Source organism: Pleurodeles waltl, chromosome 5, assembly GCF_031143425.1.
Source record: "Pleurodeles waltl isolate 20211129_DDA chromosome 5, aPleWal1.hap1.20221129, whole genome shotgun sequence".
NCBI lineage: Eukaryota > Metazoa > Chordata > Amphibia > Caudata > Salamandridae > Pleurodeles > Pleurodeles waltl.
In genome coordinates, this window is record NC_090444.1 from 159,645,967 (window position 1) to 159,663,793 (window position 17,827).

The window sequence follows — 17,827 nt, forward strand, 5'->3', positions numbered from 1 at the left end:
CCTACATCTAATCCAATTCCGGGGTATAAGAAACTCCTTCAAGAAGCTAATTAGGAATGCCAAAGCCTCATTCTTCACAACTCAATATGCTAACAACTGGCTGGGTAAACTCTACAAAATTGTTGAACATCAAGCCAGCCATAGCACTATTACCACAATCATGGACACTACCTCCGAGAACAGAGACGTTTTCGACTTTTTCTGAGGAGGAAATAGGAAAAATTGAAATCGCGGTCCTAAATGACTGGGCTATGAACTAGACTTTGCGGAAAGGTCTGCCCTTCTTCTAACAGTAACACCCATTTACGGAGCGTGATTTAGCTCACAACCATTCCCTAAAGCTAAAAAAAAAAAACACTCAGTGAATCAGACCTGGAAGATGGTAGCATCACTGAAATTCTCCTCTCACCTCACTGCCTTCAGGACTCACAAAAGATCTCAGTCACTCGCCCTCTGACCGTACCTTCAACAAAGGCTATCAGTAAATAACTAACCCAAGGCACAATCGCAAACAGACAGAAGACTGGCAAAGTAAAATCTGTACAGAAAACAGAAGACAATGAACCGACAGATCTACACAACTTTCGTCCAGTGGCCAACATCCCCTTACTGGTTAAAGTCGCTGACAACTATGCCTACACCCAATTCTCCCAATGCATTGAACAGATTAACCGGCTCAACAACTTCCAGTTTGAGACTGGACAACAGCACATAAACAGCCATTTTACATATCATGCAAGATGCAATTCAAAATTCTAGACCAAAACAACTCCTGCCTTCTTATTCTCCTTGGCCTTTTCTCGACTTCTGACACAGAAAACCATAACACTCTACAAAAGGGGATAACTGGTCCCCTTCTGATCTAAACAACTGCTCACAACTAATGAAACTGAGAGGCTCCCTAAATATATTCTTCCCACAAGGAACTATTAAGGCTATCCCATTTGGACCGTGACCCACATTGTTTCCACCAGGCTTTACACTTGGATCGCAAGTCTCTTGCATGAACCTTCTACCTTACAGACAGCATAACGTAGTTACCCTGCACTCCTCCCAAACAAAAGATCACTGGTCCAGCTGTAGACTTTTTGTTGGGGCATCCAAGCAATGACCGATATAGGACTGGAAGAGTCTGTTGTTGGCTTCAATGTAACAATGTGTGCCATTCTTCAGATCTGGAAACTTATTATATATCTAGGGTCTCTATTGTTACTATTTGTTATCAAACTTGTTCCACTATACAGTGCTCTGTGACCCTTAAACTCATATTCGCACTTTAAAAACTCTAAATAAAGTAAATGATTATAGTTAATTGTGTCCACACATACCAAAAAAAGGAAACCGCTCCAAAAGGGCATGAAAAGAAATATGATTCATCCTACATATTGTTTTTAAGGAAACTCGAGCAAGTTATTTGGAGGAGAGATATACTTTGACTTTATAGAGATTCCAAGAGACTTCTTTAAAATTAAGAATGAGATCATGTCATTGTATTGTATAGAGATTGCTTTGAAATGGAGGATGAGATTATGTCATTGTATTTAGTTACTTGTATAAAAAAAATCCTCTCTGCTCATTACTAGAGATTCAGGTCCAGATAAACTCCCGTAGTGAGTTTATAGTAGTGTAATCGAATACAGATTGGTCCGTCAGGTTAATTTTCCATTGGTTACTCACATGTGGGGATTCTGTGGGAACTTGGAAGGGGGCAGATTTAAAACCCTCTACCCATTGCCAGATATTCATTGTGTGAATGGTAAACATAAATAGGACTGAACAGAAAGGAGAGGTTAAACGTTTTGCTGGGTTTCCTGAAAACGTAAATGGTCCTGGCTATAAGAATAGAAGTAAATGCAACAGCCTGGTCTTATTTAGCCTGGTTTTATACTTTATGCATTTGGGTAAAGCTTAGCAATTCACATCAATGCAAAACTACAACTTTATGTAGAGAGGAAATAAAAAGTGAGTTAAAATGGGGACAACAGATATTAACTGTTCTACCTTGGCAATGGAGTGTGCGCCACATAAATCTACATATCCCTACTTCAACGCTAAACCAATCAAAGTCAGAGATAAAGGCCCTGACACAACGTGGTTCATGGGAAAGTGAATAATCTTATTTAATCTGCAAAAGTTGGATCTTGTTTTTAGGGTACTCTTGGTTAGGTGTTTCTGTATATTCAGCTTTTAATAGTATACAAGCCTAGAGATGAGAATGAACCCTTTTCAACATTACAATAATCCCAATCTCATTTTTACTTGATCAGAACTGATTATTGCTAGAAATACAGGAGCAAACATATTTGTGACATGGGAGCTAATTGTAATAAAGCACATTTATTATTAAATTATCCACTTTTAAGTCAGATGAGGAGAATTCCAAAGCCCATTTTATTCAAATATGATGTAAGCATGAAATTGATGACGTGAAATTTTTATTTCAGATACAAATTTTAGATGTCAATTTCGCTGTTGGGAGGTGTTTATGCACAGCAAACAAGCTCTTAGATGATATTGAAGGTGATTTCATGTAATTTCATTTTTTACTTTTAAACTGATTTTATATACTGGATTACGTATGTAATTTAATAAATGAATGGCTTGTTGTTTAAAAACGATGATCTTAATAAACTAAACCTGACTGGTTTTAGTAACAGATCTGTTCTACCTCGGTAAACAACATGGACATCCGGTCAGTATACTGCCTATGAGAAACCAGATTGATAAATGGGCTGGTTGTGGGGTAGTAAGCCCACAATTCGCCAGAAGCCATAATAAGCCATTTATCCAGCATCGTTCAATGCCAGACATAGAAACGCTCAAATATAATAGCCAACACAGTCGCTGTGCAATTCTACACCAAAGATTAACCGAGCTGAAAAGAACTACAACTCACCTTTTAATTGATAGTGTTTCCTCCGAAACTGAACAGCCTTCAAATCAGGCTGGTCTCAAAAATTAAATGCACGGCCATTCTCTTCCCTTCTGATTAGGGGCCAGAGCCAGGCTGCTTAAGTAATCCGGTGCCACAGAGAGAAACAGTACACGTTTTGCAATGTTTCTTTTCTAACAGCTCTTTGGTTGATTAGAAGAAAAGAGAACTGGTGCTTGTGAGAAGGTAGCCTCTTTCTAGCCTTGTTACCCCCACTTTTGGCCTGTTTGTGAGTGTATGTCAGGGTGTTTGTCACTGTTTTCACTGTCTCACTGGGATCCTGATGGCTAAGCCCCAGTGCTCATAGTGAAAGCACTATGTTTTCAGTATGTTTGTTATGTGTCACTGGGACCCTGCTGGTCAGGACCCCAGTGCTCATAAGGTTGTGGCCTATATGTATGTGTCGCTGGGACCCTGTCACACAGGGCCCCAGTGCTCATAGGTGTGCATGTATATGTTCCCTGTGTGGTGCCTAACTGTCTCACTGAGGCTCTGCTAACCAGAACCTCAGTGGTTATGCTCTCTCATTTCTTTCCAAATTGTCACTGACAGGCTAGTGACCATTTTTACCAATTTACATTGGCTTACTGGAACACCCTTATAATTCCCTAGTATATGGTACTGAGGTACCCAGGGTATTGGGGTTCCAGGAGATCCCTATGGGCTGCAGCATTTCTTTTGCCACCCATAGGGAGCTCTGACAATTCTTACACAGGCCTGCCACTGCAGCCTGAGTGAAATAACGTCCACGTTATTTCACAGCCATTTTACACTGCACTTAAGTAACTTATAAGTCACCTATATGTCTAACCTTTACCTGGTAAAGGTTAGGTGCAAAGTTACTTAGTGTGAGGGCACCCTGGCACTAGCCAAGGTGCCCCCACATTGTTCAGAGCCAATTCCCTGAACTTTGTGAGTGCGGGGACACCATTACACACGTGCACTACATATAGGTCACTACCTATATGTAGCTTCACAATGGTAACCCCGAATATGGCCATGTAACATGTCTATGATCATGGAATTGCCCCCTCTATGCCATCCTGGCATAGTTGGCACAATCCCATGATCCCAGTGGTCTGTAGCACAGACCCTGGTACTGCCAAACTGCCCTTCCTGGGGTTTCACTGCAGCTGCTGCTGCTGCCAACCCCTCAGACAGGCATCTGCCCTCCTGGGGTCCAGCCAGGCCTGGCCCAGGATGGCAGAACAAAGAACTTCCTCTGAGAGAGGGTGTGACACCCTCTCCCTTTGGAAAATGGTGTGAAGGCAGGGGAGGAGTAGCCTCCCCCAGCCTCTGGAAATGCTTTCTTGGGCACAGATGTGCCCAATTCTGCATAAGCCAGTCTACACCGGTTCAGGGACCCCTTAGCCCCTGCTCTGGCGCGAAACTGGACAAAGGAAAGGGGAGTGACCACTCCCCTGACCTGCACCTCCCCTGGGAGGTGTCCAGAGCTCCTCCAGTGTGCTCCAGACCTCTGCCATCTTGGAAACAGAGGTGCTGCTGGCACACTGGACTGCTCTGAGTGGCCAGTGCCACCAGGTGACGTCAGAGACTCCTGCTGATAGGCTCCTTCAGGTGTTAGTAGCCTTTCCTCTCTCCTAGGTAGCCAAACCCTCTTTTCTGGCTATTTAGGGTCTCTGTCTCTGGGGAAACTTTAGATAACGAATGCATGAGCTCAGCCGAGTTCCTCTGCATCTCTCTCTTCACCTTCTGATAAGGAAACGACCGCTGACCGCGCTGGAAGCCTGCAAACCTGCAACATAGTAGCAAAGACGACTACTGCAACTCTGTAACGCTGATCCTGCCGCCTTCTCGACTGTTTTCCTGCTTGTGCATGCTGTGGGGGTAGCCTGCCTCCTCTCTGCACCAGAAGCTCCGAAGAAATCTCCCGTGGGTCGACGGAATCTTCCCCCTGCAACCGCAGGCACCAAAAAGCTGCATCACCGGTCCCTTGGGTCTCCTCTCAGCACGACGAGCGAGGTCCCTCGAATCCAGCGACTCTGTCCAAGTGACCCCCCACAGTCCAGTGACTCTTCAGCCCAAGTTTGGTGGAGGTAAGTCCTTGCCTCACCTCGCTGGGCTGCATTGCTGGGAACCGCGATTTTGCAAGCTACTCCGGCCCCTGTGCACTTCCGGCGGAAATCCTTCGTGCACAGTCAAGCCTGGGTCCACGGCACTCTAACCTGCATTGCACGACTTTCTAAGTTGGTCTCCGGCGACGTGGGACTCCTTTGTGCAACTTCGGCGAGCACCGTTTCACGCATCCTCGTAGTGCCTGTTTCTGGCACTTCTCCGGGTGCTACCTGCTTCAGTGAGGGCTCTTTGTCTTGCTCGACGTCCCCTCTCTCTGCAGGTCCAATTTGCGACCTCCTGGTCCCTCCTGGGCCCCAGCAGCGTCCAAAAACGCCAAACGCACGATTTGCGTGTAGCAAGGCTTGTTGGCGTCCATCCGGCGGGAAAACACTTCTGCACGACTCTCCAAGGCGTGGGGGATCCATCCTCCAAAGGGGAAGTCTCTAGCCCTTGTCGTTCCTGCAGTATTCACAGCTCTTCAGCCTAGTAAGAGCTTCTTTGCACCAACCGCTGGCATTTCTTGGGCATCTGCCCACCTCCGAGTTGCTTGTGACTTTTGGACTTGGTCCCCTTGTTCCACAGGTACCCTCAGTCAGGAATCCATCGTTGTTGCATTGCTGATTTGTGTTTTCCTTGCATTTTCCCTCTAACACGACTATTTTGTCCTTAGGGGAACTTTGGTGCACTTTGCACTCACTTTTCAGGGTCTTGGGGAGGGTTATTTTTCTAACTCTCACTATTTTCTAATAGTCCCAGCGACCCTCTACAAGGTCACATAGGTTTGGGGTCCATTCGTGGTTCGCATTCCACTTCTGGAGTATATGGTTTGTGTTGCCCCTATCCCTATGTTTCCCCATTGCATCCTATTGTAACTATACATTGTTTGCACTGTTTTCTGAGACTATACTGCATATTTTTGCTATTGTGTATATATATCTTGTGTATATTTCCTATCCTCTCACTGAGGGTACACTCTAAGATACTTTGGCATATTGTCATAAAAATAAAGTACCTTTATTTTTAGTATAACTGTGTATTGTGTTTTCTTATGATATTGTGCATATGACACTAAGTGGTACTGTAGTAGCTTCACACGTCTCCTAGTTCAGCCTAAGCTGCTCTGCTAAGCTACCATTATCTATCAGCCTAAGCTGCTAGACACCCTATGCACTAATAAGGGATAACTGGGCCTGGTGCAAGGTGCAAGTACCCCTTGGTACTCACTACAAGCCAGTCCAGCCTCCTACAGTGCTTAATAGCTAAACAATACCACTTTCTGAGGCTCCCTTTTATACAAAGGCTAGAGGCAAGTACTGTGTTTGTGTTTACTGAAAATGGCAACATTGTAAGGTTGAACAATAAAAAGTTGTCCTACCTTGATAAACACGACTTTTGACCTGAAAGGCAAAAAAACAGAAACAGATTCAATCACTGGGTTATAAGTCACAGCAACACCTTAACAACTGATCTAGCTGTATATTTTCAGCAAGAAACAAACAAACACTGAGAAATAAATAACACAGCAATGTGGTGTAGGAGACTGGACTTCTCTTTGCATATCTCACCCTCTTTTTCCCTTTATTTGAACTGCTAGATGTTTTTCGACTCTGACAGTGCACTGAAGCCTGCTAACCAGGCTCCAGTGCCGGTATTCTTTCCCCAAAAACAAAATACCTAATTCTAGCCCAATTGACAAGGACTTTAGCACCGCTGTAATTCCCTAGAATATGGTAACCCTGGTACCTGGGGCATGGGTACTACAAAGGCTCCCTAAGGGCTGCAGCATGTATTATGCCACCCTAATGGGCCCACACTAAAACGCATGCAGTCTGCAATCACAGAGTGTGTGTGTAATGGTGCAAGACCATTATGAAAACATGACATTGCACACATCCTGTGTGCACATTTCCAAATACACTGCATGTCTTATATGTAAGTCACCCCTACAGCAGGCCTTAAGAGCCCTAAAGAAGGGTGCATTATAACATGAGGGCATATCTGCGTGAGCAGATATGCCCCTGTGATGTCTTGTTCTAATGATAGATATTGCAAGTGAACAAGGAAGCCATCTTAAGGTAAGTACGGGGCACTTGTCATCACGAGTTACCCAGCTACATAATGGCTTCACTGAAACCTAGGGTGTTTGGTATAAACACCTCATCTTAATAAACCCATTCTGATGCCAGTATTAGATTTATTATGCCATGCACCCAGAGGGCACCTCAGCGATCCCCCCTGAAACTTACTAGTCCTCTAGTATGCTGGCTGACTGGTATCAACCAGCCTCACACCACCAAACTAGTTTCTGATCCCCACTCTCAGAGGCCAGAAACAATGCCTGCTCTGGAGGAAGGTTATATCACCTCCAGCAGCAGGATGGCTAGTAAATCAGCATACCAAGGCCAGAGACTTCAACGCCTCTGCCGCCTTTAATATGTGACAATGGCTTCCCCCAGACTTGGTGAATGTCAACCCTGCCGTCAGGCCCATTTGGCACCAGGACAGATGGGAAATTAGGTACGCAAGGAGGCATGTTCCACTACCAGGCTATAGTCACACCCGTAAGGTGGGCAGCCCAATGTGTTTCACAAAGAAAGGGGTCCGCCATCTTGGTTTTGGTGGAAGTAGGAATTCTGGGACAAGGTTATGCCCACGCCCCACAAGAAGTGGTCATATGTGGGGTGTAATCACCCCAGGGGTGTGTAGCCCATTGGCTACTGCCCTACACTCCCTTAAACACCTCTAAATTGAGTATTTAGGTGGCCCCCTACACCAGGAACTCTGATTTGCCTGACTACAAAACGGACGGAGCTGAAGACCAAAAACTGAGGACTGGCAGCGGACTTGGCACAGAACCCTGCCTACCTGCTCCTGACCGAACAATTGCAAATACCCGACTCGTCCTGCAACTGTGCAGCCACCCAGAGCCTTAAAGGACTGTCGGCATTTCACTCCTCAGTCAGCATCTCCCTTTGAGGGGAGGAGCCACTTCCCTGCACCAGCAGGCACCAACCGTGACTGTCCGGTTCTCCATTTTGCTGACCATCGGGCCACTGAGGGAGCAACTCACCAGGAAGAGGATCCCAAGTGTCCAGGAAAGCAGCCCGGTCGATGTAGCCTGTCTTAGAGATGCTGAGCCTTCTTGGAGCCTCAATGCCCCAATACCCAGAGTACCCCAGCCAGTTGCAAGTGCCAAGGCTTATTTAGTGTCAAATTCGGACACAAACACTGACAAAACCAACTTACTGACTAGGGGCATCAGCATCATCAAGGTCAGCACAGAGAGTGGCCCTGCTGTCTTGTTTTCCCCATCACCAAGTCGACCCCAAGAAGTGAGAGCCTCTAACGCCAGCGATCCGCTAGACAAAACACCTTTGCGTCTAAACCCCACAGCCTGAGTCAATCGACACGTCCCCCATGGCCCTAGAGACCCTTAAAAACTGAGCCTTCCATTGGGTTCAGCCGGATTGGTCACAGAGTCACCACTTGCAGCCCTTTTCTTCTAGGAACTGATCCCATTGACTACAACCCGTAGCATCCGAGGCGACCACCGCTACGAGCAACTCTGCAAACGGACACACCAAGACAGGTAACCTGAGACTGCTGGTGGTTCTAGAGACCTTAAGCACTACTTGCTTTAAATCCAGAAAAACAGTCCTGTCACCTTGTGTAGTATGTTTTCTCCACAGGATAACATTACTGCCTTCGAGGATCATGCCTCAAATTTGACAGCTGTACTTTCTAAGGTTTGAAATATTGCTAACCCGAAAAGTACATACCTGATCTTAAGATCTTGGTGTGCAAATTAATCTTAAAATCTATGTCATATTTCTAAAAATGGTCACGTGTGTCACATTTATTGACTCTGTGTGTTCAACAAATGCTTAGCACTACTCTCTGATAAGCCTAAACTGCTTGCCACCATATAAAAGAGCATTTAGGGTTATTTCTTTAACCTCTGCCAGCCAGTAAGGGTCGCCTGTACTATCTGCATAGAGTGCCCTTAAATAGATAGCCAGCTTCCTACATGTGGTTTTTCTACTGACAAATGGTGTTCTTGCTAATGTGTGTTAGCTATGCAAAGAATGAACACAGGCAATAAGAACTCCTGGGTTAATGCCCTAGATCAAGGCCACAGTTCAACAAAGATCAGCAGACAGACCACTTAAGGGAGCTCATATAAACCTACAAGATAATCATGACAACTGTCAATGCTAACAGTAAATGCAAGGCCCATCTCAACTTTTTCCTAGTCTACTTGCACTTCTACATTGTTATTCATGTTATTTCAAAACCATTAATCTCCTCTGTACATCACAGATTTTAATTAATTCAACTGATAGGTTTCTGTTTTGGCAATTTTGTTATGATGATGTATATGTACAACATTTACATGAAGAAAATATTTGTTGTACCTTATCTCCCCTTTCTTCAGCCACTTCAAATCGAGGCCTGTAGTTTGCATCAACTGAAAAATTATTGGTGCTTATAAATATTCCCCCTTAAGAATCACTCATATCTGAATACCCTATTATTTTGCCAGTGTTCACACGCTTCAATACTGGAGTCTGTTTTAAATAGATCTTTGGGTTAAATCTACAACTTTTAAGGAAACATATGAGTGTAGCATCCTTAACATGTTTTTGTCCTCTAATATTGATTGATGTCTAGTGCTTTATATGGACAATATTATTCTCAAAGTGATTCTGGACACAACAAGTTTTCTTCTGTCAGTCACAAAACTGCCAGACATCTGCATCTTGTCAGTTGCAAACTTGCTTAAAGAAATACCTTTGAATGCTTTTATGAAGGCTGAAGATTTGTTAACCTTCACTGCCCAGATTCCATTCACCACAACTTGACTAGTCAAAGATCAGCCCCACTTGTCAAATATATGAGTCTTCTCTTGAGAGTTCCCCATTACCAATGGTCAGTGTTAGTTAACATGCAATATAGTGTCAGCAAGTTATATGAAGGGAATGCAGTGGTTAATTTCCAAGCTCAAGCTCCAACCCGTCTGTGGTGAAACAGCTTGTTATATTCCATCCAAAAGCAGTAACATCAGAGACCTCATTATTTAAAAAAATAAAATAAATAGAGGAGTCCTCCTGACTTACTGCAATGTTGCCTGTCCTTGACTTCAGCTGTGTGATATCTTAATCAACGTTCTTGATAACTGTTAGTTAGGTCCCCATTAGAAGCTTTCTCTGTTCTTTTCTACATATACATCAAGGACGTTCTGGGTTCTTTTGTCCTTAATATACTAAATGTCTGTGCTATCTCGACTAGTTCCAGATTAAGTTAAATGGGGCATGATTATTCCTCTTCTGAAAAAAAAACTTTTTTTCGACCTTAAAAATCCAGCAAACTATTTCCCTATAACTCTTACCTGCGGTGGCAAAAACTTTGAAACCCAAATAACCAAAACACTCCCATTCCCTTGAAACACACAACTTGCTGATGACCCAGAACGACTTTCGCCTTAAGAGCTTGTCCACACGGCCAGCTCTGACAATCGCTCTCTTGCCTCTAACGGCAGCAGTGCCAATGTGCTACTTCTCCAGCAGCATTTCACTGGTGATCACAATAAATGTACACAAAGAACAGAAAGCAGGCAACGGTGGTACAGTCTAATCTTGTTTCTGCTCCCTTTTACCCACAGAATCTATACTTGGACAATTTTTCATTGCCTCTCATAGCCTGTTGCTGTGTTGCCGATTCAGCCTCTACACTACCTCCTTATCTGCTTAATCTTTACATGCGTCTATTGGCCTCTTCCACTCCTTTGATGTACATTTCTACTCTTATGCCGAAAACAGATTTTGTTTAACCTGTCCAGCTCTTCCATCAACAAATTTACACTCTAGTACTGTCTCCTTAAAATCAAAAACTAGGTGAACGGCTGATCATTAAATCTCAACACAGATACAATGGAAAAGAGTATTTTCTGCAATAACAGTCACTTCTGTCTGGCCTATGGAATGTGGCGTCTGCCTCGGCCCTCCGCTTCAGATGAAAGTCTTGGAATTTAACTTGACGCTAAACTCCAAATGTCCCCTTCGTGGTGTCTTCTTGTAAGTTTCATCTTTATAATTATGGAAATTTGTCCAGTTCCTGACCACAGATGGCAGATGTACATGCAGTAGCTATGATAATAGGATCTTGCCTTGATTACTTCAATAGCACCAAACTTGGAATCAATGCAGCTCTACTCAACCAGTTTTATGCACTTCAAAACCATGTGGCACATTTCATAACATTCACAATCAGATTCTCCAACGTAGGTCCTCTCCTTGCTCACCTCTATGTAATAAGATCTTTTAAAAAGTATTTGCATCATCCATACTGCTGCCTCTAGCATTGCCCTGTTTTTAATCTTGAAGCATATCTTTGTCCCAGCACCCATAACCATATGTGTTGCAGCAGATTCCTAACGTCCAGATGTGTTGCCCAATTTCTTTCCATCTATATTGTGCCCTTCTGGAGTTCGGCCTATCAGGAGTGTCAAAGAATGGCCCCCAATATTAGATTTAGAGAGCATCTGAAAATGCAGCTTTTTTTCCAGCTCTGGCTAATCCACCTTCACCCCTTGTTCTCTTAATATGCAAACTACAGCGGCACAGAACTTCTGTGGTTTTAGTGGACTTTACAAATATGCAAAAACAATCTGGAATGTGGCCTAAGTTACAGTTGTGCATTAACACCTTTATGATGTTCTTTAGAAACTTATCAGGAAGTCTAATATATTAAACACACAAAGGGCCCGAGCATCAATAAATTGACTTTCTAAATCCATCTCAGAAGAAGAATGCTGTTTAGTTATTATTTTAGACCATTTGCTTGATAAAGAGTAATCAATAAAAGCATGCAGAAATTTTGAGCAAACTACTGAAGGCTGGACTGGACACTAGCAAGACAGGGTAACCTGCTTTCAAGAGGCCAGCATATTTAATAGTTCATCTGGGAGATAGCAAAGTGCAGATTCAGAGGAGGACATACACCTTAACATTTAGCTGCATTGTATAAGGAGCTTTTCTTTGAACAAGCAAATAAAGGATAGCTTCGCTAAAGACTTAGGGGCTCATTATGAGTTTGGCAGACGGTTTTCACCGTCCACCGAACTTCAGAAGGGGAGATTGCCGCCACTGCAGCTGCCTCCCCGCTAGGCCCATTCTGAGTTTCCGCCCGCCAGGGGTAACACCCTACAGCATTGTCGCTGGCTCATAATCTAGCTAGCCGGTAATGCGTCAGAAGCAGACAATGAATTCTGCGATGGGTCTGGCCAGGGGTCCCCTACACTGCCCATGCCGAGTGCATTAGCAGTGCAGGCCCCCCCACCGTACGCTTCTCCGTCAGTCTTTTCATGGCGGTGAAACTGCCATGAAATCGCTGGTGGAGAACAAAGCTGTAATCCCCAGGGCGGCATTGCCTGCAGCGCTGCCTGGTGGATTAAGACCACCGGGACGACTATTCCTGGAGGTGCTGGCGGTCCGACCATGGCACTTCCGCCGTGGTCATAATATGACGCTCAGCCAGCCATCCGCAGACCTGGCAGTCATTAGACCGCCAGGTTCATAATCAGGCCCTTAGTCTTGGGGGGGGTGAGGAGGGGGGATCTATGGGCAGCCCGCTTTTAAGCAGACAGTGTTGAATATTAAAAAAGCATCCATCAGGGCTAACACAACCCCTCAATGCACAGATCACCTGTCACATGCTACTATCGGTGCGATACAGTGTTCCCTTACATCCGTGTACTTGAAGTGCAGCCCGCAGACCACCAGCAGCCCTTTTTCGGCAGCCAGTGGACTTCACGGTGTAGTTACCATAAAAACACAAGACTTGTGTTTCTTATGGTAACCACACCACAAGTCCGCGGGTCAACAAGAGGGTCCATAAACACAAAAGAGGGCAGCTGGAGCATGCGCATTAACAGCTTCACTGGGCCTGCTACCGCTCCAGGGGCCCTCTTCTGTGTTTACCGGAGCCACTGTGATGAAACAATGGCACTGGTGGGAAGAAAAGGCTTTTTTAAAGGACAGGTTCACATCTGACTTTTAGGGAGACTTTTGGCAAGCTTCCAGCTACTTTCACCTCCTACAGCCTAATTTTCACACGCTGCTTGCAGCCAGCCCACTCTGCCGATTTCTCCGACGCCGTATCTGCCCGCAGCCTGCTCGTCACACGCTGCTTGCAGCCACAGCCTGAAAAGGTAAGGTGTATGCTAAAGGCTGGCGTAAATTTTTGAATTCCTTCTCTTTATCTGCCTTACACAGAAAAGTCATACCTTTTGTCAATCGGATTACCTGGGTTTCTACTGTGACTAATTTTGCTTTAGGAATATGCCTAATCATATGTAACATCTCTAATTAGGTCCAGTTTACCAGACTTCTACACTGGTATATTTTAGAAAGTAATTCTATAGTTGTATTGTACTATTGATACAGCTCTCTTACTCCCATGTGGGGCGACAAATCACATTTTCGCGTTGAGTAGCATACGACAATATAATGAAGTGAGTGGTTAGCAGTGTTTTAGTTGTTGCATTCCTATCTGAAAAGCGTTTTAGTGTTGTGCCAGGGTGAGCAGAGATTTTTTTTTTACCTTGTCTTGGGACATAACACCTCTCAGAGCAGTAGAAGCAGGGCATGGGGGATTGGTGTGCAAAATATGATAAAAAAAAAAAAAAAAAAACACACAGATGTTTTCCCTCTGCCCTCTGAGGTGCATTGTAGGCCCTCAATTGTCATGTTCAAATAATTTGATGATGCTTGCTGGTACTATTTGTGCTTAACTTTAGACAAATATTTGTTTGAACTCGTCCCACCTGCTCACATGGTGTTCTCTCTGGTGAAGAGACCCATTCTGTACAGCAGTTTAGTTCATTTTAACTGGGTTTACTAAGAAGTGCACACAAGTAAATGCATGCTGCTTTGTTTATTTTATCTTAGAAACAGTGAAGTGGAGAACAAGTGGGGTAAAGGGTCCGACGTGGGTGGGGAGGGAAATGGGAGGTAGGTTGTCGCTTTCAAGTTTTACATTGGTTGTCCTGTTCCCTACGAGCCAGTGGTTCTGGACAGGGTTATGTGACATCTGCAGTAAAGTGACTGGTACACAAAGAAGAAAATATATGTCGAGGCTGACCTTTCTCCCTCATGTCAGGCTGTTACTGTTCCCTCATAGTTTGTGTTCGTGCGTTCCTGTTCACTCCTGTCTGGGGCTCGTACTGCTCCGTCAGGCCCGGGGCCCCCTCTGCTCCCTCAGGCCATGGGGACCTCTCTGAAAATCAGACCCAAACTAACAGGCAGGGACACGGCTGGAGCAAGATGGGAAGGGTGCTGCTGTTGGCACAACCTTAATTAGGCCTCCCGGTTTTATGGTGTTTCTTTTTTTTAACATTGCCATCTGTATTTATCCATAATAATTACTCATCTTATCAGTATTTATCCATATTTATTTTTTACCCTGTGTATAAATGAAACAGTAACATTTCCACATTTATTTAACAAGTAAAGGTGCAATCATACATTTATGCCTATATCAGTTTTTGCACAGCTGATGGCCAAATATAATAAAATAAACACACAAATACATTTGCATAATAGCACAAACATGTTGAGATTTGCAGTTACTTAAGGAAATATTATTATTTTTTTTAATTTCACAGGCTCTCAATCTGCACACCTATTAGCCGGGAATTCAGTAACAACAGGATATGTCCCCTGCTGAAAGGTATACTTTTGATTATTTGAGTTACGCACGCTCACCAAAACTACTAATGTACGCATTTCCATTGGTGCCATAAATTTATTGGACAGAATAACCGACTATGTGGCAGTCGTGCACCAATTAAGCTAATTTGTGAATGTAAGAGAAGATTTACTGCTGATCACCACGTGGTAGATCCGCTCTGTGCATCTGAGGGCCTAAGAACAGGAAAATGGGTGTCAAAACAAGGGAAAGATGGCTTGACTGTATTTATTAGGGGTACATACATATATCGCATTACAAATATTCAGCAGGACTCATAAAACATGGTAAGGGTTTTAGAAACGCTTCAACATCAGGTCAGGCGTGCCCAGCAAGAGACAGGCTTTAAACAACTGGTTTTGTGCCTGATGGTGGTCACCTCCTTGTAGCGTGGAATTCTGAATTGCACCCTCACATAAGGATGAATGGTAGAGCCACACAGCATGCCTTCTTGCTGCCCTGAATTGATTTCGTCCACTACCAATGGCCACACATTGAGAGAAAAGCATCCTTAGCTAGCCTGAAACATCCTATTAGGCACCAGGTCAGAGAAGCAGAGCAGCAATCACTGATAACATTACACTGCATAACTGCTCTGGTGTGGTTTTATGGTCAAAACAAGCCCGAATTAGCATCTGCATTATTCATCAAGACGGTGTGTGTGCAAAAGTAAAGCATGGAGAACTGAATAATGTCCTAAAACTTGCAGTGAAAATTGTTAATTTTTAAAGCTATGCTGCAGGTTTCCGAAGCTGAATATACAGTATACAGACCTCCTGATGCACACTGAAGTGAGATGCAAAGCAAAGGGAAACATCCTGAAATTGAACGCTTTGATGAATGGTATTTACTCATATTAGAGTAAGCTTGCGCTACTCAAAGAACAACTGGATGCTGCAGACTTCACCCAGTTCCCCCAAAAAGTTGGCTGTGACTCCACGGTTTCCAAACGCACAAGAAATGCTGCCAACGCTACACCTTGGTGCATGTCATGAGGGAATTTCTGGGGAGATCAAAAGGCGATTTCCTCAATTCAGTGCCTGAACTCCTCTGTTCAGGCTGGTTGAAAACTCCAGGATGGCGAGTGCACGGAGTCTTGATGCTGTTGAACTTATTGGCATAAAAAGGGCACTAGCACAATGGAGCTGATGAATGAGCATCACAATTCAGCTCTCGAAGCATTTTTTTGGGGGCAGGCACCAGAAGAATTCTGAAATAGTGTGCCACTTTTGACAGTGGCCCAGAAAGTATTTTGTACATTTGGGTCAACATATGTTTGTGTACGTTCATTTTCCACAATGGGACTGTTGAAAAATAAACTCAGAAATAAGCTTACAGACTTACATCTGGATCAGCTCTTAAGGCCTGCAGTTTCAGACATAGTACCAGATTATAGGACACTAACAGGAGACAATGTGTAAAATAAGTTCTTAGTATATATCTTTCTTTAATGTATCTATTTTTCAGACTCGGTTAAACCTGTGCTGCATTGGTCCTGTGATGAACAGCTGATTAACGAGGATTGTCATGCAATGCCTCTTCATATTGCTACTGTCTGATAATAACAATGCTTTACCAAAATGTGCTCCTAGTAGCCTTGTAGTTATATCTGGCTTTGAAATACCGCATTGTCTAGTAATGTTGTGCAAAGGGGATTTTTTCTTTTTTAACCCCAGTAGCCCTGGCACCACCCTACCCGCAAACCCATCAGTGGAGCCCTCAGCCACAAACAACACTGTAATTTTGGCCCCAGAGAAAAAGATTTTGAGTACCCAAGTTTACATAATCACTTTGACTTGCTCAACGGAGTTGATTGACTCCACCATTTGGCAGCTTATAGGGGGGTGGTCCTTGGAGGGGAGAAGGTGGGAGGTACACTTAGTTCAGCAGACAGCAAGAGAAGAGACCCTTACGCCCCAATGCCATGTGCCCCCGGCTGAACTAGAGGTTGGTATCTGGATAAAAGAGGTGTCACAAGACTCAATTGATCTGCAGGGCACCAGTAAGGTTACTACAGTGTTACCAGACAGGAAGGCGAGCTGGGCCCTGGGTTGGTTAAAGGGCCTAAACCTCCAATACCTGCTAGCAAGGATGGGTACAGAAGTATGCAAACTGAGGTAGGCAGTGGTTCCAGAGACACCAGTAAATCACTAACTATTGTGACGATGACTCCCCTTAGGCACAGAGTTAGCAATCAGCAGGATCCTGGAGGTGAAAGGGAGCAGCAAGCTTGTGCCCTCCACCTGGGCCGCAACCCACTGGAGTAACAGGGGCTTAGCCCTAGTGTAAGGAAATGCCTCCTTGGCATGGTTACCCCCCTGACTTTTTGCCTTTGCTGATGCTAAGTTTTGATTTGAAAGTGTGCCGAGGCCTGCTAACCAGGCCCCAGCACCAGTGTTCTTTCCCTAACCTGTACTTTTGTTTCCACAATTGGCACACCCTGGCATCCAGGTCAGTCCCTTGTAACTGGTACCCCTGGTACAAAGGGCCCGGATGCCAGGGAAGGTCTCTAAGGGCTGCAGCATATCTTATGCCACTATGGGGACCCCTCACTCAGCACAGACACACTGCTTGCCAGCTTGTGTGTCCTAGTGGAGATAAAAAGACTAAGTCGATATGGCACTCCCCTCAGGGTGCCATGCCAACCTCACACTGCCTATGCAGTATAGCTAAGTCACCCCTCTAGCAGGCCTTACAGCCCTAAGGTAGGGTGCACTATACCATAGGTGAGGGCATACGTGCATGAGCACTGTGCCCCTACAGTGTCTAAGCAAAACCTTAGACATTGTAAGTGCAGGGTAGCCATAAGAGTATATGGTCTGGGAGTCTGTCATGCACAAACTCCACAGCACCATAATGGTTACACTGAAAACTGTGAAGTTTGGTATCAAACTTCTCAGCACAATAAATGCACACTGATGCCAATGTACATTTTATTGTAACATACACCCCAGAGGGCACCTTAGAGGTGCCCCCTGAAACCTTAACCGACTATCTGTGTAGGCTGACTAGTTTTAGCAGCCTGCCACACACCAGACATGTTGCTGGCCACATGGGGAGAGTGCCTTTGTC

General features: G+C 44.5%; 1 protein-coding gene across 2 annotated transcripts in view; it reads right to left on the reverse strand.

The window, feature by feature from the left end:
• Positions 1-17,827, reverse strand: part of MIA3 (MIA SH3 domain ER export factor 3) — a 441,987-nt gene that overhangs the window by 250,604 nt on the left and 173,556 nt on the right. For both annotated transcript variants that reach the window (XM_069233852.1, XM_069233851.1), the window contains exon 10: positions 6,384-6,405. In XM_069233852.1, coding sequence (XP_069089953.1) covers positions 6,384-6,405 — 22 coding nt within the window. The remainder of the gene's footprint in view (positions 1-6,383; positions 6,406-17,827) is intronic.